This window comes from Emiliania huxleyi, assembly GCF_000372725.1.
Source record: "Emiliania huxleyi CCMP1516 unplaced genomic scaffold EMIHUscaffold_35, whole genome shotgun sequence".
Taxonomy (NCBI): domain Eukaryota; phylum Haptophyta; order Isochrysidales; family Noelaerhabdaceae; genus Emiliania; species Emiliania huxleyi.
The window spans coordinates 121,239-146,052 of NW_005199363.1; the positions used below are offsets into that span (position 1 = coordinate 121,239).

At 68.1% G+C, this 24,814-nt stretch overlaps 7 protein-coding genes across 7 annotated transcripts; 3 read left to right on the forward strand and 4 right to left on the reverse strand.

Annotated features, from left to right (window-relative positions):
- Positions 1-2,719: 2,719 nt before the first annotated feature.
- On the reverse strand, positions 2,720-4,523 carry EMIHUDRAFT_463863 (hypothetical protein; the record flags this gene model as incomplete). Its single annotated transcript, XM_005772801.1, has 6 exons — positions 4,011-4,523; positions 3,818-3,921; positions 3,573-3,687; positions 3,191-3,269; positions 3,063-3,123; positions 2,720-2,981 (listed from the first exon to the last, which is right to left on the reverse strand). The coding sequence occupies exons 1-6, from the start codon at positions 4,449-4,451 to the stop codon at positions 2,720-2,722; spliced, it is 1,062 nt and encodes a 353-aa protein (XP_005772858.1). The 5' UTR covers positions 4,452-4,523.
- A 2,837-nt stretch (positions 4,524-7,360) lies between these two features.
- Positions 7,361-8,080, forward strand: EMIHUDRAFT_435829 (acyl carrier protein; the record flags this gene model as incomplete). The annotated part of the gene is made up of 3 exons (XM_005772802.1): positions 7,361-7,436; positions 7,633-7,731; positions 7,889-8,080. The coding sequence occupies exons 1-3, from the start codon at positions 7,368-7,370 to the stop codon at positions 8,078-8,080; spliced, it is 360 nt and encodes a 119-aa protein (XP_005772859.1). The 5' UTR covers positions 7,361-7,367.
- A 250-nt stretch (positions 8,081-8,330) lies between these two features.
- On the forward strand, positions 8,331-12,453 carry EMIHUDRAFT_450931 (hypothetical protein; the record flags this gene model as incomplete). The annotated part of the gene is made up of 9 exons (XM_005772803.1): positions 8,331-8,645; positions 8,825-8,877; positions 8,977-9,100; positions 10,506-10,806; positions 11,008-11,317; positions 11,395-11,521; positions 11,584-11,624; positions 11,866-11,962; positions 12,115-12,453. 9 exons carry the CDS (start codon positions 8,331-8,333, stop codon positions 12,310-12,312), a joined length of 1,566 nt encoding a protein of 521 aa, XP_005772860.1. The 3' UTR covers positions 12,313-12,453.
- A 276-nt stretch (positions 12,454-12,729) lies between these two features.
- On the reverse strand, positions 12,730-15,190 carry EMIHUDRAFT_101798 (hypothetical protein; the record flags this gene model as incomplete). Its single annotated transcript, XM_005772804.1, has 5 exons — positions 12,730-13,086; positions 13,158-13,299; positions 13,730-14,317; positions 14,537-14,663; positions 14,701-15,190. 5 exons carry the CDS (start codon positions 15,188-15,190, stop codon positions 12,730-12,732), a joined length of 1,704 nt encoding a protein of 567 aa, XP_005772861.1.
- A 989-nt stretch (positions 15,191-16,179) lies between these two features.
- EMIHUDRAFT_101799 (hypothetical protein) lies at positions 16,180-17,870 on the reverse strand (the record flags this gene model as incomplete). Its single annotated transcript, XM_005772805.1, has 2 exons — positions 16,180-16,531; positions 17,470-17,870. 2 exons carry the CDS (start codon positions 17,868-17,870, stop codon positions 16,180-16,182), a joined length of 753 nt encoding a protein of 250 aa, XP_005772862.1.
- Positions 17,871-19,827: 1,957 nt separating this feature from the next.
- EMIHUDRAFT_450932 (hypothetical protein) lies at positions 19,828-22,550 on the forward strand. The gene is made up of 9 exons (XM_005772806.1): positions 19,828-20,002; positions 20,170-20,527; positions 20,605-20,648; positions 20,696-20,728; positions 20,799-20,888; positions 21,063-21,157; positions 21,373-21,501; positions 21,901-21,976; positions 22,094-22,550. The coding sequence occupies exons 1-9, from the start codon at positions 19,841-19,843 to the stop codon at positions 22,364-22,366; spliced, it is 1,260 nt and encodes a 419-aa protein (XP_005772863.1). The 5' UTR covers positions 19,828-19,840; the 3' UTR covers positions 22,367-22,550.
- Positions 22,551-22,722: 172 nt separating this feature from the next.
- EMIHUDRAFT_450933 (hypothetical protein) lies at positions 22,723-24,701 on the reverse strand (the record flags this gene model as incomplete). The annotated part of the gene is made up of 6 exons (XM_005772807.1): positions 24,520-24,701; positions 24,246-24,318; positions 24,006-24,113; positions 23,316-23,438; positions 23,095-23,199; positions 22,723-23,025 (listed from the first exon to the last, which is right to left on the reverse strand). The coding sequence occupies exons 1-6, from the start codon at positions 24,657-24,659 to the stop codon at positions 22,723-22,725; spliced, it is 852 nt and encodes a 283-aa protein (XP_005772864.1). The 5' UTR covers positions 24,660-24,701.
- Between the last annotated feature and the right edge of the window lie 113 nt (positions 24,702-24,814).

The following is a 24,814-nucleotide window of genomic DNA, read 5'->3' on the forward strand; positions in this document are numbered from 1 at the left end:
CAGCTCTACAGCGCTCTACACTCTACATCCTCTACACCCTCCCTCAGAGTGCAGCAAAAAAACAGGTTGGTATGTTGTTAGCAGATCAGGACACCGGAGCTCACACAGAATCACAGTTCTTAGCTCCCCGGCCCTGTGGGTGTGAGGCCCTGCGGGTTACCGACTGCCGACTCCAAGTCGCAAGTGCTCAAGTGCTCAAGCGGTGTTTCGGCTAGTTCCATTTCACTGTGGCACAGCTCGCGTTACAAAACCTTGATTTTGACCATTGCGCGAAAAAGGTACATCTCGGTGCCTTCCAGAGGCAGCTGCGACCCCGCCGAGTAGACGGCGTCACACAGCAGGTGGCGCGGTGTGACGCCGTCCACTCGGCTGGGTCGCAGCTGCCTCTGCGCGTCCTGGGGATGTACCTTTGTCGCGCGCCGGAGACGACTCGACGCCGCTGAGATCGGAGATCAAGCTCTGACAGGTCGCACGTCGCTCCTTTGACGCCGACGTGACTCACCCGTGCAGATCACATCAGGACACGGTCTCGACGCGCTCGGTACGACGCCTGCGACCCGTCTCGGGTCAGGTGGCACGACGCTCATCGCGCCTACCAGCGCAGCCGTGCAAGTTGACACGACGAGGTCGAGCACGCATCTATACGCTCGCCGAGCCTTCCTTTCCATCCCATTTGGCAGCCTGGGAACGGTGGCGGTCAGAGGCAAAGCATACGAGGGGTGGTGGAACCACATGTCACGGCTACTGCCGGCTCGACCCCACGATAGCCTCCGGAGGCTGACTTTGAGGCACAATCATCGGACGACGTCGGCGAGTTGAGTCGCGCTCGCGGTAGCCAGATGACCTCTCATACTAGTATCATCGGCCATGGCCGCAGGAAGCGCGGGGGAGGGCGCTGGGAGCAACACGGAGCTCCGTTGGACGTTTTCAAGATTAGCGTGTCAGAGTGAAATGGAACTAGCCATGTTGCATGTGCATGTCATGTGTTCATGTTCATGTTCATGTTCATGTGCATGTGTGCATGTGCACATGGGTCGCACAGTGTGGTTGACTCCCATGCCCCGTCCCCCGACGCAGCCCCGACGACCTTCACAGAGCTTCACGGGTTAGGTTGGTACGGCTTTAGAAAGGTAAAGAACAGGAAGCTAACTCGCTGCATATAGTAGCGAGATGAGCTCACTAGCTAGAGAGCTCACACTAGAGGCCGTCATCGCATTCGCCCTGGGACCCAGCGCTGACTTGCGGTTCTGACTGTCGATGCTGTCTATCCCTTTCTCGACTGTCTGAGCGCTTGTGCGTCTTGGGGCCGGGGTTGTGTTTTTGTGTGAAGAACAGCCCCAGGCTCGGACTGGACAGAGGACACCAACGCGTTATGGGTGGACGCGAGACAGATGATGACGGCACGCACGAGCGACACACAGACACAAACAAGCTCACAAGACACACAGCCAGCTGGCTGCCACACACCCTGAGTTGGCGTCCACATAACTCAAGGCCACATCCTCCCTCTCGCCCCCCCCAGCACCCACGGTGCCAAGAGTACAAACAAGGGCACAACGACACAACAGACGACAGGAAGTAACATGCGAGGCTAGAGCAGGCTTGCTCCGCCTCTAGCAATCTCGCCGCCACCCGCAAGGCACGGACGAGACCGTGTGCGTGGGGTCAACATGTGAGGTGTCTATGGACGCTCTCTTCACGGGCTAGCGGCCTGTACTGCTAGCCCTAACTCGCACTCACGGGCAGTGACAATTCATTGTGTGAGTGTTTGCGAGCAGAGGCGCGTGGGCTAAATCTAGGCCGCACGTCGTGGCACTATGACGGAGTTAGACGTGCGGCCGCAGCGCGCCCGCCGCAGGCTCGGCGGTGCGCGCGTGTTAGCGAGAAAGTTGCGGGTAGAGCCATGCCCGACACTTTTCGAAGACGAGCCCCGCGCCATACACGGCGGCATTGTTCACGGCAGCAGCGCCGGCGGCGGCCCCGCGCAGCGGTGGCGGCGCCCTGTGTGAGGCAGACTGTGGTTCACCCTCGAACCCGTGTTATCTTTACGACCCTGCGAACGCGCACCCCCGAAGGGTCAGGGCTCTCTAGCCCGCAGCCCGATGCCGATCATCCGGCCCGCTGGGTGGGTGGTGGGTGTGAGGTCAACTGTGCTGTTGCCTGTGCACTCCAAAGTGCTCCAAGGTTTGCCCCTAACCCCCCGCCGGACGCCTGCGTGTCGCGAGTGCGAGCCGCGCTCGCATTCGTACGCCCGCTCGTGTGGGTTCCGGAGAGTGGGGCGGGCCAACCGTACCCATCCCTCCGGCTCCGGCTCCGCTTGCGGGGGATCGGGATGGCTTATACGTTATAGCGGGGGTTCGAGCCGCAAGCGCAACAACACACATCTCGGCTCCGGGGTATGCCGAGGGGGGGGGGGGGCGAGGCTGCGTGGCCGTGTGGGACGTGGGGGGGGCGGTAGCCGTCGTGGGGGCTCTGATATAGGGGCCGAGAGGCGCCCTTAGGGGGCGGTGCGTAAATAACAAAGAAGCGGTCGTCGCCCGGCGCGCTACTCGCTTCTCGCAGCGCTCAGGGTGGGTTTTTGGCGACGCTTCTCTACCTTCTTGGGAAACAAGCCCCCCCCCCCCCCCCGCGCTCGCCCCGCCCCGCAAGGCGCGACACACACACACGGGGTTTTATGGCGGCTTGTGGCATGCCTTTCAATCTCGGCGGTGGGTTCGCCCTAAGGAGTTCCTCCAAGCGCCCCCGTGAAGGCCAGCCGCCTGCCCGCTTCAAAGGTGTAGGTGTGGAGCGGCTCCGGCCGGTAGCGCAACTGGCCGAACGCGGACCACACTCGCCTCGCCAGCGGCGGGGGAGCGTGCTTGAGCGGATGGCTCCACGCCAGCCGCGTGTCGTTGCCCATGAGGGGCGCGTTGCGCATGGCCGAGTTCGGGTAGCTCATCCGCTTCCACGTCGCGTCCGCCAGCCGCAGGCGCGGCACACACCTGCCGAGATATACCCGAGATATACCCGAGACACACCCGAGACACACCCGAGATACGACCGAGAGCAAGCACGGCACACACCGCGCGAGAGGGAGGCCCTGGTTCCCGTCCATCGAGGAGAAGTCCTCGCGCAGCGTCTCGCCTGCTCACAGGTGGAGGTGTGAGGAGTTCACAAATCCGCCGCGAGCAGTCCTGGCGCGGCGTCTCACCCGCCACCGACAGGGAGGCAAAGTAGCGGCCGGACGTGGAGCACTCGGCGACTGCCCTTGCGAGCGGCGCCGACCGCACCTAAGGGAAGGGAAGGGAAGGGAAGGTTCTCCACACACACGAGGGGCAAGGGCCAGGCAACTCGCAACTCCACGTCCAGATAGAGAGGAGCGCCACGGTGTTAACAGTGCAAGGCCCGGTGCGCGTGGGTGGGCGGTGACTGTGTGGTGTGTGTGTGTGTGTGTGCGTGCGTGTGTGCGTGTGCGTGCGTGTGTGTGTGTGTGTGTGTGCGTGCGTGCGTGCGTGCGTGCGTGTGTGTGTGTGTGTGTGTGTGTGTGTGCGTGTGTGTGTGTGTGTGTGCGCGCGCGTGTGTGTGGCTCGCACCTCGACCGGCCCGATGGCGAACGGCACGACCAGCGCCTCTGCGCAAGGCTGGGGCGGGCAGCTGCGTCTTCTCGCAGCGGCGGGCGGCTTCGGCCGACAGCCGGGGGGAGAGCACCTACACCACGAGCACACAAGTGGCCAGGGGCGGGATGAAGCAGAGTCGTGCTCCGAGCTTCGATCGACCAACACCGCGCAATCCAGCGCAAGAACATTCGGCTCGAGTGCTGTTTGGTTCTACAGAGCACCGGCCCGACATGCACGCGCTGCTGTTGGTGTGGACGCGCTGCAGCGGCCCGGCGAAGCAGGCGCCCAGGCAGCAGCCGGTTGGAGCAGAGTCGCAGGCGGGCGCCTGAGGGAGGTGAGAGGCGAGGTCGGGAAATGCGGGGGTCGAGTGGTGCTGTGTGTGCTGTGGCTGTGCTGTTGTGTGTACGCGGCCGCCTCCGAGTCACAGAGCCCGATCCATGCCATGATTCCGTAGTACCAAGGCTGTGTCGCGTCGAGCGCCGCCAGGTCGCGAGCCAGCGCAGACACCCGCACCAGCGCATCGTCCTCCGACTTGCCGATCCAGTGCGCCGACGGCCAGCGGGCCAAGGCATGCCGGTACCAAGCATCCACTTTCGCCGCCCGATGCCACGTCTGGCAGTCGCTCGCGTTGACAAAGACGAAGTCGCGGTGCGCGATGTGCTCGGCGGCGGTGGGGCGGCGGGCGCAATCCACATCGCCCAAGACGAAGACCGTGCGGACGCCATGGGCATGAGGACGGTGCGAGAGCGCTCTGAGGTTGTCGCGGTTGCGCGTGGCGCCGGGCGCCGTCATCACGCCCAGCACGAGGGAGAGGCGGTGGCCCGTCGCTGATGCCCCGAGCGCCGGCGCCGGCATTTCACGTGCTCGTGCAAGATAGCTGCTGCCCCGCAGGATGCAGGCCACGTCCGCTCGTGATTTGCAGACCCGACCCGTGCGCAAAATAGCAGGCAGCGTTGCAACGACTCGCGCCGCCCTACTTACCCCAGACCTACCGGCCGCGTCAGCGAAGAGAATAAAAAAAGACTTCGCCCTGATTCAGACGCCGTGGCTACGACTCCGAGGCGCCGGAGGAGATCCAGAACGAGGCGCTCTACCGGGCCTGCCGCGCGTACGGCTTAGGTGAGCAATTCCTCGCTGCGGCGCAGGACGAGGGCACATTCGGCGAGTGGCTCGACGAGCTACCCTTCGAGGTGGCTGCGGCGACCGCCCGGCTGCTCAAGCACCACGCGCGCTCCGGCGCGTGGGTCGAGCTCTCGCCCGGCAACCCTAGCCAGGCCTCACGCGCTGGCCGCGACCGCGACCGCTCGAGCCCGAACTGCCCGTCAGATATGTCGGAATTGTCGGAGAATAGCGACTAGCACACCTCTGAGTCCCAGAAACCCGAGGAGTCACACAGTCCACCTGTGTGATGCACGCCCTGCGAGCGGGGCGGGGTGCGCACTGTCCCTCTCTGTGTTCGTGTGCGTCGCCCATCTCTCCCTGGAGATGACTGCTCTATTTATTTATTTATTGACGCGACAGAGGAGGAAGTGACAAGGGAGAGAACGACGAGAGTGGGACGGCCGCGAGGTGGCATGAAGGTTGCAGCGAGAAGCGGCGAGAGACTGCGAAGAGAGATAGGAAGAGGCAGACTCCCTAGGGTGGGCGACGGCTAGCGCATCACACTCCTCTCCTTAAAATCCCTGTGTGGTGGCGGCGTGCCGTTCTCCCATCCCTCCCTTGGGTTGTCTGTTTTCTTTCTTTCTGGCTGGGTATGGCGATCCGCCTCCACTCTTTGCTGCTCGCTCGCCCGGGCGGAGGGCATGGCCGCGGAGGAGGCGGGCGTGTGCTTGCCAGGCCTTCCGCAGACAGCCTCTCGGGCAGACTGAGGGTCGGCTTTGCGTGGCGTGGCCCGTGCGCTGCGCTGCGCAAAGCTGCGTGTGCTGAGAGAGCATCTGGTGCTTCCTTTGGGAGGTGCGCACCTCCTGCAGCTGGTGGAGGGCCGTGCTGCCGCGCGCCTGCTCCGTGGACAGGGCGGGGAGACGACGCCGCAGCGCCACAGCCTCCGCTGCAAGCCGGTGCAGCACTCTGCTGCCTGGCGAGCAGCCTTCTGGATCTGTGCGCGACGTTTTCGAGGCTGCAGTGGCGCTGCACCGCAAGCCACGGCGAGTGGCACGTGGCATGCCGCGGCGCCGCGCTTGGCCCGGACAGCGCCAGAGAAGGCGCTCGATGAGCCAGCCGGCGCGGCGCGAGCGCCGCACGCCGCACCCCCCTCCGCCGCCCCCTCTTCCGCCTCCCCCCTCCCCGGCGCCCCCCTCTCCCCCGCCACTCTCCTCCCCGCCGCCCTCCTTTCCGCCGCCCCCCCCCTTGCCACCCCCCCCGCCGACGGCCCCCTTTCCGCCGCCCTCCCCCCCGCCGCCCTCCTCCCTGCCGCCCTCGTCCCCGCCGCCCCCTTCCTCTTGGCCATCGCCTCCGCCGCCTTCGTCTCCCACTCCGCCACCCCCCCTCCGCCACCCCCCCCTCCGCCACCCTCCCCTTCGCCGTCCCCCTCCCCGCCGTCCTCCCCCCCGCTGCACTCCTCTCCCTCGCCGCCTCCTCCCTTACCGCCTCCTCCCTCGCCGCCGCCTCCTTCGCCTCCTCCTCCCTCGCCGCCTCATCCCTCGCCGCCTCCTCCTTCGCCGCCTGCTCCCTCGCCGCCTCCTCCCTCGCCGCCTCCTCCCTCGCCTCCTCCTCCCCCGCCGCCGCCTCCTTCGCCGCCTCCTCCCTCGCCGCCTCCTCCCTCGCCGCCCTTCTTTCTTCATACATACATAAGCAGTCTCGGACGCAAGTATCAGCACAAGAATCAGAACGTGGCGCGTCGAGCCCTCACCACCAGAGCGTGGTGGGGGGGCGCGGGAGAGAGTGTGTGTGTCCCTCGAGACCTTCTAAAGGCATATCAGAGACCCTCACTTAGCCACCTCACAGGGTACCCTGAGGCTGTGGCCTCTGCACAAGATTTCGCACCATATGGTTGCATGGACGTCAACTCAGGGTGTGTGGCAGCCAGCTGGCTGTGACCTGTGTGTCTTGTGAGCTTGTTTGTGTCTGTGTCGCTCGTGCGTGTCGTCATCATGTCATCTGTCCAGCGTCCACCCATACCGCGTTGGTGTCCAGTCCGAGCCTGGCTGTTCTTTTTTCACCTTCCTACATACATACCCCCTCGTGCGCATTGGCCTTTGTGGTGCTTATCCGACGTCTCGGAGTTAGTAGCAGACTGGCCGCAGGAAATTGCATACGGTCTGTAGGCTCCTCGGAGGCGGAGAGAGATTTTTAGAAGCCAACAAGAAATGTGTGACACACAGTGATTTGGGCTCGGCAGCTTGTCGACTACTGGAGCCGGAGCACGGATGAAGAATTTTTTCGGGCCTTTTGACCTGAAGATTCTTCACCACCCGCATTTTCTCCCACAGGAGTTTTCCTAGCTGTGGGCTCGTCAGTTCTGTCTACGGTGAAAGGGGGCGCAACGGCGGCGCACGGGGATTTTCTTCATTTTTTGTGTCTCTCTCTCAGCTTCTCGTGAGCTCGCGCTCCTGCCATGCATTACACTGGCCCTCCCCGCTTCTCGACCAGCGCCGTCCGCCAAACGCCACACACGCACACGCACTCGGGCCGCCACTCCGCGTGCTGGCTGCTGGGACGTGCGGAACCACGTTCCGCAGCGCGCGCGCTGCCAAAAAATAGCGCAGCCGGCACCGTCATTCTCCGTTTGTTCTGCAGTCTCAGCCTCGGCCTCCCACTCCCGCGCAGACCACAATGCTCTACCGCCTCACGATCGCCGCGCTCGTCGCCTCCGCCGGCGCGTTCAACGCGCCGATGACGCAGGTTGACGCCTCCCTGCGCCGCTCCCAGACTCTCTTGTGTGCGGATGCGCTGTGGGTGCCTGCCACTGCCGCCCTGTGGCAGCCTTGGCAACGCCCGCGCAGTCCTTCCCTGCAGCCCTTCCTTTCTTTCCTCCGCCACGCTCCGCGCCAACGCACCCGCCGCTGTGCCCTCACTGCCGGCCGCTCCCCCCGCGCAGACCCGCAGCAGCCACCTGGCTCGGCCAACGGCCGCGCGCACGGGCATGGTTGTGATGGATGAGGTTGAGGATAAGGTGAAGGGTATCATCGCGGAGCAGGCTAGCGACCACCCTCGCTCGCGACAGAACCGCAGCGTCTCGCCCTGCAGCCGCCTCACCACGCCGCCCGTCTCTGGCTGCCTGCGCCCTGCATCCCCGCCAACCTCGCCCCCCGCGGCCTCGACGCCCTCACCGCCCTCCCGTCCCCTCGCTGCAGCTCGGCGTCGAAGCCGGGAGCGTCACCCCCACGTCCAGCTTCACCGAGGACCTCGGCGCGGACAGCCTCGACGCAGTCGAGCTCATCATGGCGATCGAGGAGGCGTTCGACATTGAGATCCCCGACGAGGAGGCGGAGTCGATGACGACGCCGGCCGAGTGCGTCGCCGCCATCAAGACCAAGCTTGGCTGAGCGCGCGCCGCGCCGCTCGCGTCGCCGCGTCGTCGGCCGCGCCCCCGCAGCTGCGCGTGCGCGGCCGCCGGGGAAGCGAACCACCTTCACGTGTGGCCTGTTATGGAGGGAGCTGGGGAGGCGGGTAGTAAGGGCTCCGTCACATAGAGAGGCGGATGGCTCGAAAACGTCTAGACATGTGCTCATGTGATCATGATGTCGCGGTGTGTTTTTCTTTTCAGCCCACATTTCGGCCGGTTGGCTTCAGGCAATGCCAGTTGGCGCACGGGTAGGTATTATGTACCTCGCGCCCTCCCCCGCCTCCGGCTCGGCGGCGCGTTGCGCGCGTTGGGACCCCAACGTGGCCGACGCGGTCGGCGTCTCGCACGACGACGGCTCCTTCGTCTACTCGCAGCCGGGCAGCCGCCCTCTCCGGCTGCAGCTCCACACTGAGGCGACAAAGGGAGCCGCCGCCGCAGCGGGTCCGCCACGTCGGCCCTCGCTGGTGCCGGTCGATGCGGCGTGGTCGCACTGGGCCTTCCTCCCCGGCGCCGCCGGCGGCGTCCTCATCGTCCTGCGCCACACGGTGCCGTCGCCCCGCCTCAGGACCTCTCCTCGGCCGGCTGCACTCACCCCGGCCGGCGCCCGCCCCGCCAGGAGCGCGTGCTGGCCGGCACGCTGCTGGTGCACCGGCTGCCGTGCGCGGCGAGCGAACCCGTCGCCGACGCCGCCGCCGCGTGCGTCGCCCGCCCCTCTGCCGTGCAGCGCCTCGAGTCGCTCGACGCGCCTGCGCCCATCTCTGCGCTGTGCGTGTCTCGGTGCGGCTCGTTCGGCGCGTTCGGCGCGGTCGACGGGACCGTCTGCTTCTGGCGGATCGGCGGCGGCGGCGGCGGCGGACCCGCAGCGCTGCACCACAGCGCCTGCTTCCACGACGGCTCGCATGCGGCGCCGGTGACGGCGCTCGCGCTCCTTGCGGCCGAGGCATGCGGCGCGCAGACGTCTCTGTGCGCGTCGGCGGCCGCGGACCAGAGCGTCGTCCTCGTCGACATGCTCTCGCGGACGCGCCTCGCCGCCCTCCTCTCCCCCGCCGCGGCCCCCGTCTGCGCGCTCTCCCTCTCCCTCGTCCCTCCGCACGCGCCTGCTGCTCCGCCTGAGGCGCCGCGAGGGGCGGAGAGGGAGAGAGGGGCCGAGAGGGAGAGAGAGGGGGAGAGGGGCGGAGATGTGGGCGAGATGGGCCGAGATGGGCCGAGATGGGCCGAGATGGGCCGAGATTGGTCGAGATGATGAGCCCCGCGGTGGCAGAGGTGTGTCGCCTTGGAAGCGACGACCCCCGCCTCCCTCCCGCCCCCTCTTGCTCTCTCCGGCTCACAGGCGCCGCACGAGCCGAGCGTGCTTCTCTGTCTCGGCGCCTCTGACGGCGCCGTCGAGGCGCGACACCTCTCCGCCCTCCCCCCCCTCTCCCCTCTCCCCTCTCCCCGCCTCGCACCCACCCCGGACCTCCCGCAGGCCTGGCCCCTCTGCCAAGTAATTAGTCAACGGATTCACTCCTCCGGCCCTCCTCCCCGCAGGCCTGGTCCCTCTGCGCCGGGCGCGAGGCGAGGCTGGCCAGCGAGCTGCTGCCTCACCAACTCCTCACAGACCGCTCACCCACGGGCTCTGGAGTCAGGCGGGGATGCGCGCGAGCTGGAGGCACTCGCAGCGGTCGCCCCTGCTCGCCCTCGCCCTGTCCGCCGACGGAAGCAGACTCGTCGCCGTGGCCGAGTCCGAGGCGGCGGGCGGCGGAGGGGGCGGGGGCAGGGAAGGAGGGGGGGGTGGAGGAGGAGGGGCGGGGCGCGGGGAGGTCGAGTCGCACTGCACGCGGAGCTGGCGGCTGCTCAGCACACGGACGGTGCGGCACTGCGCGGCCGAGGCGCTCGTCTCTGCGGACCTGGCGGCAGAGGGCGGCGGGGGGGAGGAGGGGGCGGTCGCGGCGGTGCTGCTGCGCCCTAGCGGCACCCTCCACCGCTTGCTCCTCTCGCCGCCGGCGCCGGAAGGCGGAGAGGCGGCGGAACTGGACGCGAGCGAGGCCGCTGCCGGCGGCGGCGAGGGGCGGCGGGCGCACGCGCCAGCAGGAGGCTTGCCTGAGAGGCGCGGGCTGTGGCGGGCGGCACCGGCGGAAGTGGCGGAGGCGGAGGAGGCGGGGAGTGAGGCGGAGGAGGAGGCGAGGAGCGCGTCGGCGGGCTTGCTGCAGTCTGCACCGACGCCGGCAAAGGGGTTTGGGGCTACCCCGGCGGGGGGGTGGACGTGTCGCGGACGTGTCGCGGACGTGTCTTCCTCGGACCCGGGCGAGGAGGGGGAGGGCGGCGAGGAGGAGGGCGGCGAGGAGGAGGGCGAGGAGGAGGGCGAGGAGGAGGAAGGCACCAGCTGGCTCGCCCTCCCCTCCGGTGCAGACGCCTCCGAGGCGAAGGGCGAGGCGAAGGGCGAGGCGAAGGGGCGGGCCTTGGGCACGGGGCGGGCCTTGGGCACGGGCACCGCCGCCGCGCCCTCCCCGGCCCAGCTCGACGGCGGCCTCGGCGGCAGCAGCCCTGTGGCAGGCTGCGGCACCCCGTGGACGCCTGGCCGCCCCTCGGCCGGCAGCGGCAGCGCCTCCCATTGGGCCTCCAGTGGTGTGCCTTGGGGCCTCGGGGGCGACGGTACCCCGGGGCAGAGCGGCTACTCCTCCGACACCGCCTGGAGCGCGCCGCCCCGCAGCGCCGTCCCGTCTCCGAGTGCCATCTTCCGAGACTCTCTCTCGCTCGCCCAGCCGCACCAGCCTCTGCCGCGCCCTCTGCCGCAGACGCGCCACACCCAAGGCCACCGAGGCCAGCCCACTCGAGGCCAGCCGCAGCATGGGACGGCCCATGCGGCGAACCCGCCGCCCGCGCCCCGCCCGCCGCCACCGGCCGCCACCACCGGCGCGACCAGCCCAGGCCGCAACGCCGCTCCGCCCTCCCCCTGTGGAGCATCCGCGGATGCGCCTCTCGATGCGGTCCCCGGCATGCACGCGTGCCGAGAGGCGGCGCCCGAGGCGGGAACGGAGGCGGCGGCAGAGCCGCGCGCCAACGGGGCGGGCCAGGCGGCGGAGGTTCGTTTTGCGGCGCCGCTCGGGACGACGGCGCCGGTGACGGTCGCTCTTCCCCCACGGCCGGCGGAGCCTCCTCCAGCACCCCACCTCCGGCTCGGGAACCCGGAGCGCGTGCGGGCGCTGCTCGCCCCTCCGCCCGTCGGCGGTGCGCCGGCGTCGAGGCTCGCTGTTCTGGTCGAGTGTCCGCCCCTGCCCGAAGGGTGCCCTCACCCCTCCGCCTCTTGCGCGGTAGGCTCGCCGCCCCGTCGGTTCATTCCTCGGGGCTGCTGCGCGCGCGCGCCGTCGCGGCGGAGGCGGAGCAGGAGGCGCGCGGGCGGGACTTGTTCGCGCAAGAGGTGGAGCGGCGGGCGCTCCGAGAGGCACGCCGCCGCCCTCGAACCGATGCGGGACGGCGTCTCTTCACGGCTCGTGCCGTGAGCAGGCGAGTCGGGCCCTCGAGGCGCCGCTGCACGAGGCCACACGGCGCGCGCCATCTTCCGCAGCCCAGACGCGTGTAGTCGAAGAGCTGTAGAAGGCACACACGCGTGCAGGCCAGCCGAGGCTCAGCTGCGGTGCGACGCCGTTTGGGTACGGGCCGCTGCCGAGCCTTCTAGGAACCCTCTAGGAACCCTCTAGGAACCCTCGAGGAACCCTCTAGGAACCCTCTAGGAACCCTCTAGGAACCCTCTAGGAACCCTCTAGGAACCCTCTAAGAACCCTCTAGGTACGGGCCGCTGCCGAGCCTGCAAGAGCCGGGCAGCGGTAAGGCGCGGCCGAGGGCGCGCCGCGCCGACAACCCGCGCTGGCTCGCGGCAGCACGGGCGAGTGCCATGCCGAGATCAGCCGAGATCAGCCGAGATCAGCCCCCAGATCAGCCGAGCGAGACCGTGTCCTCCGAGACTCCTCACGGGCAATGCAGCCGCCGCTCCCTACAGCCACCGTGCCTGAGGCCGGGACTCGATCTGCGGGGTAGGAGCTGCAGCCCGACTTGCGCGACCTCTTCACAGCAGACCGCGAGCCGGAGGCCACCGACACGGAGAGCCACGGGATCCCGACGCCCGGCGTGCTGCGGAGCCTGCGCCCGCGCCCAGACGTCGCCGTTTCTCCCGCGATCTGGCCGAGCGCGCTGTGGAATCGGCCGAGGCAGCGCTCAGAGGTGACGTTTGACTAAGCGAGGGCGAATCGATTCCGTCTATTGCTACAACACATTCTCGTTTACCTGGATTAGCCCCAAGACGCGATGCGAGTATTTGACACCTCCTCTCTCGGATACACGAGGCATCGTATAGAATATATTATTTGACATGTCTTTATGAACAAAGAGAGAGCGCCGGCGGGCCGCCGGGCGCCCCGGCGACCATGATTGTGCCGGCGACCCAGAGCCACAGCCAGACGCTCCAGAGCGCAGTGGCCAGTGCGCAGAGCCAGAGGGATGAGCGCGGCCGCGGGGCGACACGCAAGTCGCAACGACTCGCAAACGGATCCACACGGAGTGTGTTGGGGACACTCGAGTCGTCGCCGTCTCCGAGACGCGAGCGGAGCCACACAGGGACCGTTCAAGACGCACTGCACTGCGCAGCCGTCTGAACTAGCACTGCTCCGCCGAAATGCATGAGGCACCGTTGTGCCAAATCGGCGCGCCAGCCGGGCACTCGCAGCGAGCCACGCACAGCATCACGCACGGCATGATCGGCGGTGACTCGCAAGTGCGCGTGCACTTCGAGCCGCACTCCTTCCAAACCCGGCCACCAGTGCACTTCTCCGGTGCCACCTCGAGGTCCTGGCCCCGCGCCATCCACCCATCTCCCTCGGTGGCGATGATGGAGCGTGAGTCGGTGGATGGATCATCCGAGCGCGGCAGCCGCCAGCCGTTGGTCTGCTCGGTGAGGCTCGCGGCGGAGGCGGAGGCGGCCCAGCTCGCACCAGCGACGGCCGCCTCTCCAGTCTGTAGCAAAGAGGGGCGGGGGTTGAGAATGGGAGTGAGGGCGGGCTCGATGTGCGCGAGGGCAAGGCTACCTGCTGGGCCAGCATGAGCCCCGAGTCGACCGCGAGCTCGACCTTGGGAATAGTGCCGTTGGCGGGGAAGCGGTCCGCGATATCCTCTGGCTGGTCAATCTTCGCGCCAGCAATCGCCTCGTGGCCGCTCAAAGTCTGAGACCTCACAAAAGTGATGCACACGTACTGGGGGTTAAATTCTGATCTCTTCAATATCAAGGTCTGTGAAAGCTGAAAGGGAGATACGTACGTCGTGTTAGCTGTCGCAGAAGATCTCGAGGCGCGATCCGGTGGACAGAGGACACTGTGGCCGTCGAGCGCCGTCCTGGCAATCCTCGCGCGCACCGCGCTCGTTTCACGTGTTTGACGTTTCGCGGCTTCCTCCTCTCCGCATCGCCTTGTCGTCTCAAGCATGGCACAAAGATCAAAGACCAAAATCAAGGTTTTGGAACACGCGAGCTGTGCCAAGTGAACTGGAACTAGCCCAGACGCGTAGCGTACAATGTCCGATGTGTATATACGTATTTCACACATTCCAGACGTCTCGTCTCGTCGCACGTCGGGACACAAAGACAAGCAGCGACGGCGCTCACTTCTCGCGCACTTTGTGGATCAGGCCGATCCGCTGCGCGGCGCACATGGCGGCGAATGCCAGGTCGAGCCCCTCTGGCGGCGCGTGCCTCGCGGCCCCGCTCCTGCGGTGGTGGTTGTCGTGGTACGAGTCGCCGCAGGAGGCGAGCGAGAGGAGGCTGATGTTGCGGCTGCCGCAAGTGGACTCGACCGCGCTCGCGTGGTGGCAGAGGCTGTTGACTGCGAAGGTGGCGTGCCACGCCGTCGCGCGGCCGAGCGTGCGGCCGTGCTTGAGCAGCATGGCGGCGGTGGCCCACCGGTAGCTCCGCCCCTCGACCGCCCCAAGCAGCGCCGTCCAGCCGCCTTCGATGAGGCCGAGCACGTCCATGAAGCACAGGTCCACAAACAGCAGCTCGGGCGCCGCGCGGAGCCAGTCGGACACGTACTCGGGCCGCGTCGCAAAGTTGCGCCGCTGCGTCATCCACAGCAGGTGCGCGTGCAGCCATCCGTCCGCCACCGGCGAGTGCGGGTCGCGGTCCGCGTCAGAACGCCTCTTGTCGGGGTGCGAGGCGTCGGTCGGCGCGTCGCACTCGTCGCAGAAGCGGTGGTGCCTGACCATCACAACTTGTGTACTCACCATTCATGGTCGAGAAGCGGCGCCGCCTGACCATGCCTTCCGCCGCCAGCCGAAGGTGGGAAGGGTGTCCCGGGCACGAGTGCGCTGCCCGCCTCGGGCGACCTCTCGCTCAATCGAGGCTCCTCTCGGGCAGCGCTCAATCTCGGCTCAATCTCGGCTCAACGCGGCGAGCCTTCGGTGAGTCGACGCCCACCACAGCGGCCCGCGCTGCGAGGCGCCGCACGCGCAGACGCCGAGGGCGAGCGAGACGAGCCGAGGCGCGTCGAAGGAGCGGTGGGAGAAGTAGCGGTGCAGCAGCGCGGAGATGGCGAGCTGGTGGCCTGCGGGCGGTGCGGCGGAGGGGGGGGGAGGGGGAACAGGTGGAGAGGGTGAGCGGTGTGGCGGGGGGGGCAGAGGCGCGGGCGAGAGGGCGCTGCTCGCCGAGGTGAAAGAGCAGCCACGCGCAGAGCAGCGTCGCGGCGCGAAAAGGGTCGAGCAGCGACGGGCCGCGGCCGATCGCGGCGAGCGCCTCGCACGGCGCGAAGAGGGCGAACTGCACCACGCCGGAGAGCGGTCCGTAGGCGTACGTGTAGGAGGTCGCGCACGAGAGGGAGAGGAGGAGCCGCTCGTACAGCTGCCGGCCAGACGTGATGGTCGGGTCGGCTGCGACGGCCCACGGTCGCGCCAGGTCGGCCGCGACCGCGCGGGCCTCGCGAATAGCGCCGCCGACTCCGCCGCCCAACGCGGCCAGCCCCAGTTCGGCGAGCCCCGATGCAAGCGCCAGTGGCGTCTGCCACGAGCGGCTCAGGACGAGGGTGCGGTAGTACCACCAGAGCGTCACGGCGAGGGCGACGGACCGGGCGATCATTTCAGGTTTTGCTGACGGGGCTCGCGTCAATCCCCGAACGCAACGAACTCGTGAGCAGGGCGTGGCGCCAAGCCGCCCAGCGAGAGCCCGATCCTTTTCTTTTTTTTGAGAGCGCCTTCGTTGTTAATAGTACAAACCCAATGGTCCTCTGCGAGCGGTCCTTCGTTGCAGACGCACACACGCACACGCCACGCCGCACCGCGCGCCCGCCCACCGCCCCGCCCAGGCGGGAAAGAGGTGGGGAGATGGGACAGCGAAGGAGGAGCACGAGCACGTATGGGAGGGTTCAGTAATGCGCCACGCTGCCCGGCGTCTCTCACTTTCCGGGACAGCCCCGCCCTTGTGAGGCAGGAAAGTGACGGCTACCCCGTACGCGCCTGTCGCTCTACTCGTCGCCGACCGCCCATCCCCCCCTCCTCGTTCCCCCCTCGAATGCTCTGGACCCCGACAAGCCGCCCGACGTTGGGCCTCTGCCCCGCACGCCCCCGCCCCTCGCTCACACCCCGGCCCGACACGCACTCTGCCCCGCACGCCCCCGCCCCTTCTGCCCCTCGCCCACACCCCGGCCCGACACGCACATACAAGACAAACCCGGCGTCCTGCTCTCAAAAGAAAAAGAAAAAAGGGAATGAGGAGACCAGCGGGGGAGACTCCCCGCCTATGCAAGCCCCAGAGAGGGGCCGCCATCGCCGAAGCTGTGCCAAAGCATAACTCCAAAACCCGCGGCGGCCCAGGGGGCCTTGGGGGCAGCCTGCCGGACCGCCGCTGCACGGGGCTAGGCACCAGAAGACGAGTGGAATTGATGGATTGGGCTGTTGTCCGTGCCTCCCCTCTATACGTCAGAGTGGGACCTACGCCGCGCCGGGTAAGGGGCGCGCCCGGTCCTAGACGGAGCCGCGCGCCCCAAACGACCCAGGCGGTGAGTAGTCGTCCTCGAACCTTCGACTTGTAGTCGCCCGTGGTTAGCGCCCCTCCTCCCTCGCCCGTCCCTACTCGTACTGCTCTCGAGGCGCTCGCGGCATCTCGCCGCCCATCTTTGGCCACGCGTTGTAGTCGAAGATGGCGGCGTTGCGCCTCGCGACGATGGCCGAGTGCACTTGCAGGAAGCGCTTGCGCTCGCTACTGACCCGCCATCGTTCGCTGTCGGAGGACGCCTTAGCGGCCTTGATGTCGAAGTTGGTGTTGAACCACGTCGCCGCCTCGTGCCCGATGCCGCCGCGCGTGCTCGCCGCCCACGTCATAAAGTCGCAGTTTTTGGCGTCGCACGCCGCTGCCTTGGCCTTCCGCTTCGTCTCCTCCCCCTCGCCGGGCTCGCGTTCGCAACGAGGGGGGTTCTCACGCCTGACTCCACGTCGTCGGTGCCCTCTCCGTGCGGGGCTGGCGGCGACGGCGGTGGCGGAGGCGGCGGCGGCGGCAAGGACAACGCCCACCCTCGCTCGGGCATCTCCTGCCTGGGCGGTGGCGGCAGCGGCATCCACGTCCGCGGTGGCGGCGGTGGCTCCCACCCCGGGGGCGGCGCGAAGGCTGGCATCGGTGGCGGCAACGGTCGGGGCGGCGACGGCAGTTGCACCGACGGCTGCGCTGGGGGCGGCGGCGGCGGGAGCGCGTTTAGGAACGCGCCAGCAACGGCCGTGGTGGGCGGCGGCGGCGGTCGCGCCGTTGGCTGTGCCGGGGGTGGCGGTGGCGTGAGCGCGCTGAGGAACGCGCCAGCTTCCGCAGTGGCGGTGCGCCGCCTGCGTCGGGGTGCGTGTTGCAAGCGCCCGCCGGCCTCGTCGTACGTCACGTCGCTGTCGTCGCTGCTCTCGCCGGAGCTCGCGGGGGGGGGCAGAGGGGAGGAGGGCGGCGGGGGGGAGGACGAAGTGGGAGGGGGAGGCGGGGGGGAGGAGGGAGGAGGAAGGGGGGGCGGTAGAGAGGTGGGCAGTGGCGAAGGCCGCGGCGGGGGCGGGTGCGGCGGAGGGGGGGGGGGCGGGGTGGGGGGGAGGGGGAAGGGAGGGGTGGGAAGAGGTCTAAAGGAGGAAGGGGGACACAACCCGTTCGGGAATCGTGTGTCCCCCGAGTAGTTAGGCCTGTGTCCTACCCAAAGCATGAAAGAGTTTGGGACAGCTGTGCACGGCGGCTGATGGCAAGCGCCGCCTTTGACCACGCAGAGCCGCCGCCTTTGACAACGAAGCCCGCCAATGCAGTCGCTCGTCGTCGAGTTCTCGCGGCGCGTGCGCGAGCCAGCACAAAATATGAGGGCGAGTGCAGGGGCCAGCCGCGCCACGCGCGGCCACGTGCACCTCCCAAGCCAACCGCCGCCCCCGCAGCATGACGGTGAGGCGAGTCTCGCAAACGACGCCGAGGGGGCAAAGGTAGCTCTCGCCGGGTGTGCCTCAGCGGCCGCGGGCGAGCAGGGCATGTGCGCGCCACGCGCCGCCGCTCGAGCCGGATCGTACGAGTCTCCCTCCCGCGGCTCGTTGCAGGAGAGCGGGTCGATCCGATGATGCTCGGTGAAGATGCTCGGTTGGCTCTCGCCAAATGTTTGTCCGACTCGACGTACGGCCCCGGGCGTCGGGCCGTGGCGGCGACGGCAGGCGTGCTCCAGCGCCGCCTCGTGCGCACGCACGCGCAGCGGCGGCGCCTCTGCACCACCCGAGTCGCCGCCCGGCCGAGCGAGGAGCAGAGAGACGACGAGTGACATGCTGATTCGGCAATCAAGAATTTCTTTTTTGTTTCTTCCCGCTTGCCCGCCGGTGTCGCCCCTGCTCGAACTGGGAGTCTCTCTCACCTTCTCAGTGTCAGTCAAATAAATTTTATGACCCCCGCCCAAATGAACAAAACAAATTGGTATTGCTAAAAATCTCTCTCCCAAATGAACACACCATGGGACTCTCTCTCAACATCACATCTCTCATCTCTCTCTCTCTCACACACAATAACATTGCAATGTACGTTGTAGCCTGGCGTTTGTGCCCCGTTTGTGCCGCGTCCTGCCCCCGGGTTCCTTTTAATAATTGCTAGGAATTCCACACCTCGCAGCATGGTGGCGGGGCGAAGAAATTTTTCGCTATTTGCGGCCAGCACGAAAAAAGACGAGGGGACCGGCGTGCGGGCGTGTGGGAGGGTGGAAGCGTGGAGGGGTCGACCGCAGTGGATTCGGCGCACTTGGGTCAGTAGGGGGTATGACCGGAAAATTTGCGCGAATTTCCTCAAAGCTTCCAAAATCCTTTTCTTGCTTTTTTCGTTTTTTTTACCTTTCGCTGACGGATCCGCTGACCCGTTGCACGGCAGGTTCTGCCGTCTGCGCTACACCACCTGTCCACGAGACACATCATCATGCGCGCGACCGATTGCGGAGCTTCGTAGGCCGTACGAGTTGCTGTGGCCTCTAGCCGTGAGAGTGTGCCTCACACGCACCTGTGCCCAACCCAGCTCGTCCGCTCACGTGAGCGAGAGGACTTGGCAGTGTCCAGTGACGGCGAGCCGCACGGCAGACGACCTGGCGCGCGCGCTGTTGGGTGGAACTCTAGCGGGCCGCACCCTCTCACACAGACAGTCAGACTCCGACAGACCAGAGACAGGCAGGCAGGCAGGAAAGGGAAAGAGGGAGGGAGGGAGGCTGCCCCCGCTGAGCCCCACAGTCCGCACCGCACACGCACGAGTACAAAAACGGGTGGGGCACTTATAGGCCTCCGCGTTCAAAAATTAGGTTTTCTGTGGGCTTGTGTGGTGCTCTGCTAGAGAGGTCGAATGAAACGACTGGTGCGTCGTCTCGGCAGTGAGCGGCATTCGCCTGCACAGTGGTCGTTGGGGGGGGGGGGGGGGAGTCTCAGCAGAGAGCAGCAGGGCAGGCATTGGTAGGGAGCTGTGGACAGACCAAAGAGGACAGAGCCGAGTAATGTCACGTCGACATGCGGCCGCACAGAGGAGCGAGACGCGAGACACCGACAGCCGGAGCCGAGCCGCAGCTGAGCCGCGAGCGAGTTTGCGTGCACCAGGTGCACATGATCACCGCGGGCGGCTGCCGAACTCAGGTAGCGTCAACACTCCTAGGGAGTGGACACACCGAGACGGCGGCACACCCGCACTTCCACATCCATCTGCCAGTAAACGGTCGCTCCACGTACGCCGGCACGCATCGCACGTTTATTCTTGGTCCGGGAAGGGGTTCACGGCCGGCAGCTACTGCCCAGACAAGGGAGTTCGCAGCGGGTCCATGTCCGCCCTTCCTGCCCTGACCGTGTTGACAGTGGCACTGCTCAGGTCAGCTTCTGAGTGGTCCAACTCGCTCCATCCTGATCTCAACGCTGTGATGAATCCACAAGCTGCCCCACACTGGGAGCTTGCCCGTCACGCAGCCATTGTGGCGCAGAGACGAGGTGTGCTCTACCAATTGGTTGTGGACGGATGGATGTTGCGCATATTCAGTACCAGCGGCGAGAGGCCGAAGCGAGACTGTCGCCGAAGTGCGACCGAGGGACGTTTCGCGGACGGTCCCGGGTCGAACTTCTTTTCTCTTCTTGATGTAGGTATATTCTTTATCGTTGACGGAACCGGAGTTCTGCTTCCTTGGGTGAAAGCAACTTGAGCACTTGAGCACTGGATAGGGTCGATTCCGCATGGTACGGGACCCCTCGATCGTCTCGCCCCCCCCCTAGGCGGCGGTACCACATGGCTCGTTCCGGCCGTGGGAAGCGTCGCCGCGAGGAGGACGAGGACGACGAGGACGAGCCGTCGCGCGCCCAGGCGCGCGCGGAGTCCGAGAGCGACGACGAAGCGGGCCGCGAATCGGACAGCGAGGGCGACGAGCGCAGCGACGACTCATCCGGCGAGGTGCGCCGCAGCGAGATCGCATGATGGCTGGCGCTGCCCCGCAAAAGTCGCCATCCCCGTTCGCGCCACGCGCGCCGCGGTTGACCAACGCCGCCCTGCTCCGCCTCCTGATGCCGTCATCCGCCTCCTCTTGGCCCGCCTCTTGACCCCGCCGTGCGGCCCCGCAGTCGGACGAGGAGGAGGAGGGCCTCTTTGTGGCGTGCCAGGAGGGGAGCCTCGACGACCTCAAGGCGATGGAGGAGGCCGGCGCGCTCGAGGTCAACCGGCGCGACCGCGAGGAGGGCGACACGCCCATCTCCGTCGCCTGCCGCTGGGGCCACCTGCCGGTTGCGGAGTGGCTGCACAGCCGCGGCGCAGCGCTCGACTCGCCAAACAGGGCGGGCGAGGCTCCGATCCACGAGGCGGCGATCCACGGCTCTCCCGAGCTGATCGCGTGGCTGCTGAGCGCGCTCGGGCCCGCCGCCGCCTCCGAGATCGAGCGGCGCGCGCGAGGGAGGGCGTGGGAGGCGCGAGGCTGCGGGGCATGTCTCGGACGCGTCTCGGACATGTCCCTAGGTGCGCCGAGGGAGGGTTGACGCCGCTCGGCTTCGCGTGCCTGCGAGGCAACACCGAGGCGGCCAAGGCGCCGCCCGACGCGGCTCGGGACGTGTCCAACCGTCGTGCGCATGACACGTCCACGACACGTCCGCCCAGGCGCTGCTCGAGGCCGGCGCGTCGGCCGCGGCGGTGGACGAGAGGGGGCACACGCTGCTGCACCTTCTAGGAACCTTCTAGGAACCTTCTAGGAACCTTCTAGGTGGACGAGAGGGGGCACACGCTGCTGCACCTTGCCGCCTCGAACGGGCGGAACGAGACCGCCGCCGTCGCGCTCGAGGCGATGGAGGCGGTGCAGGCCAGGGAGGCGGGCGGCGGCGGCGGCGGAGGAGGCGGCGGCGAAGGAGGCGGCGGTGGCGAAGAAGGCGGCGGCGGCGGTGGCGGCGACGACGAGGCGGAGGCGGAGAGGTTGGTCGATGTGCGTGACGGGCTCGGCCGGACGCCGCTCATGCTGGCGGCCGGTGAGGGGAGGCTCGAGGCGGTGGAGTGGCTGGTCGGGAGGGGCGCCTCCGTCGACTCGGCGGACGGCGGCGGAGTGCGGCCGCTCCACTACGCGTCTGCGTACGGCGACGCTCCCTAGACGCTTGCGAGCCACTCCCAAGACACCTCGTCGACACTTCCTAGACTCTTCCTAGACACCTCCTAGACACTTCCTACCTCCTCGACACTCCCAAGACACCTCGTCGACACTCTGCCGAAATTCGTCGACGCTGCCTCCACACCTCCCCGAGCGCAGCACACCTCGAGCACACCTCGAGCACACCTCGAGCTCTGAGGTCGGGTCTGGGCACAGGCGACGCGGCGACGGCGCTGTGGCTGATCGAGCACGGCGCTGCGGTGGGCGAGGCGAGCGACGCAGGCACTTTGCCGCTGCACCGCGCGAGAAGCTCCGACCCGCCCCCACAGTTCGAGCTCATTCGCACGATTGGACTCGCCAGGCAACTTGCCGCTGCACCACGCGGCGCAGGCGGGGGCCGTCGCGCTCGCGGAGCGGCTGCTGCGCGGCGACGGCGGCGCGGGCGGCGCTGGGGCACGGAACGGAGACGGAGACACGCCGATGCTGCTCGCCTGCTTTGGGGGGCACGTGATTAGCCGAGATAGGCCGAGGTAGGCCAAGATTGGAAGGGAGTGGACGAGATTGGCCGAGATTGGCCGAGATTGGACGAGATTGATTGGACGAGATTGGCCCGGATCAGCTCGCTTGCTTTGGCGGGCACGTGCGGCTGCGCGAGGCGATTCCGGTCCTCGCTTGCCCCGCCCCTGACATGCTGTCTGCACATGCTGTCTGCACATTCTTTCTGCAGGCACGTGGAGCTGTGCGAGCTGCTCGCCGCGCGGGGCGAGCCGGTCGATTCGGTGAACGGGGACGGCTGCTCCGGGCTCGTGCAGGCGTGCCACACACCCGCCCCCTCAACCTCACTCGCTCTCTCTCCCTACTCTGTCTCTCCCTACCCTCTCCCCCCGTCCAACATCCGACGCGCCCACCCACCGGCTCGCCTCGTGCAGGCGTGCGCGGCGGGCCACCTCCCGCTGGTGCAGTGGCTGCTCCCCCGCGCCCCAGGCTTGCTCGAGATGGCGGACGGGCGCGGAGCGACGCCTCTGGTGTACGCGTGCGAGCAAGGCCACGCGGAGATCGCCGAGTGGCTGCTCGAGCAAGGCGCGGCACCGGGCGACGAGGCGGCGCAGGCGGCGGCAGAGGCGGGCCTTGCCGACCTGGCAAAGAAGCTGAAGGCGGCGAAGGCGGCGGCCGCCGCGGCGGGGGGCGAGTAGGTGGTTGTGGGAGGGAGTTGGCTCGTGTTGCTGTCGTGTGCGTGTGGCAACTTGGGGTGACGTCGTAGCCCGCCTGGGTGGCTTGCCGCTTGTGTGTTGATTTGCGCCGCGAAGCCGAAAGGACGCGTCCGCGGCGAGTTCCGGTGGCGGTGTGGCCGAGGTGTGTGATAAAAGATTACACTCACACAGGTGCCAAAAAAAGTTGTGGGCTCCTCGTTGTGGGGCCTGGGGCCGCGAGGGCGGGAGGGGCCTGGGCGAATCCCCGGCGAACCCGCGCCCCTCGTCGCTGCTCGCACGTCGCCGCTCGCGCTGTCCCCGGCGAGCGGCGTCCGGGCAAGCTCCCCCGCTACACGGCTCTAGCAAACACAGCCAAGCTCCTTACTCTCGACGCCCATCTTCTCCTCGAGCCGCACCGGGAACGGAAAGAAGAGCAGTAGCTTCATCGCCCACGCCGGCGGCGCGGTCGTCAGCAAGGCACGCTCCTCGGCCTTGCACCTGCTGCCCTTGGGCCACCGGCCGAGCGCAACGCACGTCTCGCGGCCGTCGCGGCGGCGCGCGTACCGCACGCGCCGCCACCGCCCGTCGGGGGACTCGCGCCGCCGATACGTCAAGTCGAAGGCCTCGCCCGCCGCGCGCGCTTCGGCAAGCAGCCTTCGCAGCTCGACAAACGGCAGCAGGTACGCCTCGGCGCCGCCGCCGCGCGGCCGCTCCGAGGCGGGCGGCGACACGGCCTGTGGCCCGAGCACGCGCGCCATGTACGGGCCGAACTGCCGCGCGCTGTGCCCGCTCGCGAGCAAGTGGCGGCGCGCCGTCGGCGAGAGGAGGTGCGTCACCTCCGCCGGGTAGAGGCCTACAGGAAGTGTCTAGGAAGTGTCCTTCCTGTAGAGGAGGTGCGTCGCCTCCGCCGGGTATAGAGGCCGGCGATGGCGCGCGAGCTCGTGGCCTCGACCCACGCGGCGGCGCCGCCGTCGAGGGCGGGCAGAGCTCCGAAGAGGAGGCCGGTGGGGAGGAGGCGGTGGTTGGAGCCCGAGTAGACTCGCAGGTTGGCGAACATGGTGCTGGCCATCATGTCCTGAAGGCCCAGCACGGGGAGCAGCAGTGCGTAGCCCACCGCGACGCCCAGGGCGCAAAGCCGCACGCGGCGGACCGCGCGTGCCAAGGCCGGCGGCGGCGGTGGGGGCGGCGGAGGGGGCGATCTGATGCCTCCGGCGGCAGGGGCGGGGGGCGGCGTGAGGAGCGCCGCCGCCCACAGCAGCGCCAGGCCGAGGTTCATGCCGACGGCGAGGTCGGACGGCGCGCGGCAGAAGCCGCAGACGGCGAGTAGCGCGCTCGCCGCGAGCACGGCAGGGCGCGCTGCGGCGGCGGCGAGGCGGCGCGGCGCGAGGAAGAAGTAGTGGACGAGGATGGTGAGCGAGAATGCGCCGGCGTTGTTTGGCGCCGGCGTGAGCGATATGAGCAAGTGCAGCAGCACACCAAGGCCGAGGCCGAGGCGGCGGCACGCGGCGCCCGCGCCGCGCCCGTCGGCGGCGGCGGGCACGCAGAGCAGCGCGGGGATGGCGGCCTCGACGAGGATGGTGGCGGCGGGCGCGAGGGCGAGGGCGAGCGGCGGCAGCCACGGGGGCGTGAGAGCGGCGGGCACATAGGCATCAAGGAGCTGCGCGAAGAAGATGGGCGCGCACGAGACGGAGGCGTCGAGGAAGGCGGCGTTGACCTTCCACAGCGCGGTGCACGCATAGAAGACCACGTACTGCGCGCGCACGATGGGCGCGGCGAGGGCGACGGCACGATCGCCGTCGGCGGCGGCGGCGGGCCCGCAGAGCAGCAGCAGCGCGAGCAACGCGGCGTCGGTCTGCAAGTCCCAGAGGAGAAAGTCCCACACAAAGGGCATCTTGCGCAGGATGATGCCAAGGCTCAGCGCCAGGTTTAGCGCGAGCAGCCGCGCCGATGGCGCGCTGCGAGGCGCGGGGCGCGAGTGAGTGCGCACTGCGCTTGCGCGAGCCTTGGGCGGTGCCGAGAGATGCGCGCGCGAGTGCCGTCGGTGGTGCGTGGGCCGCGGGGGACACTTCCTAGACACTTCCTGGACACTTCCTGGACACTTCCTCGACACTTCCTGTAGGCACGCCGCGGTTCGTGGGCCGCGGGGGCGAGCGCACCAGAAGAGGAGGAGGAGGAACGGCGCGAGCAGCAGCGGCGGGGAGGCGGGCAGCTGCAGCACGGAGGCCGCCGGCTCGGCGAGCAACGCTTGCGCGTGCGAGAGCGCGCCGCACATGAGCAGCTGCTGCGCCGCGTACATCCGGCAGAAGAGGCGCAGCTGCGGCGGCGCGGCGGCGGGCGCGGCGGCCGCGGGCACGACGGGCGCGCGCGACGACATGCGCACGCGGTGGAAGAGGCGGGTGCCGCGCCCCTCGTACCGCGGCGACGGCGACGCCGAGTGCAGCATCTGCCGGT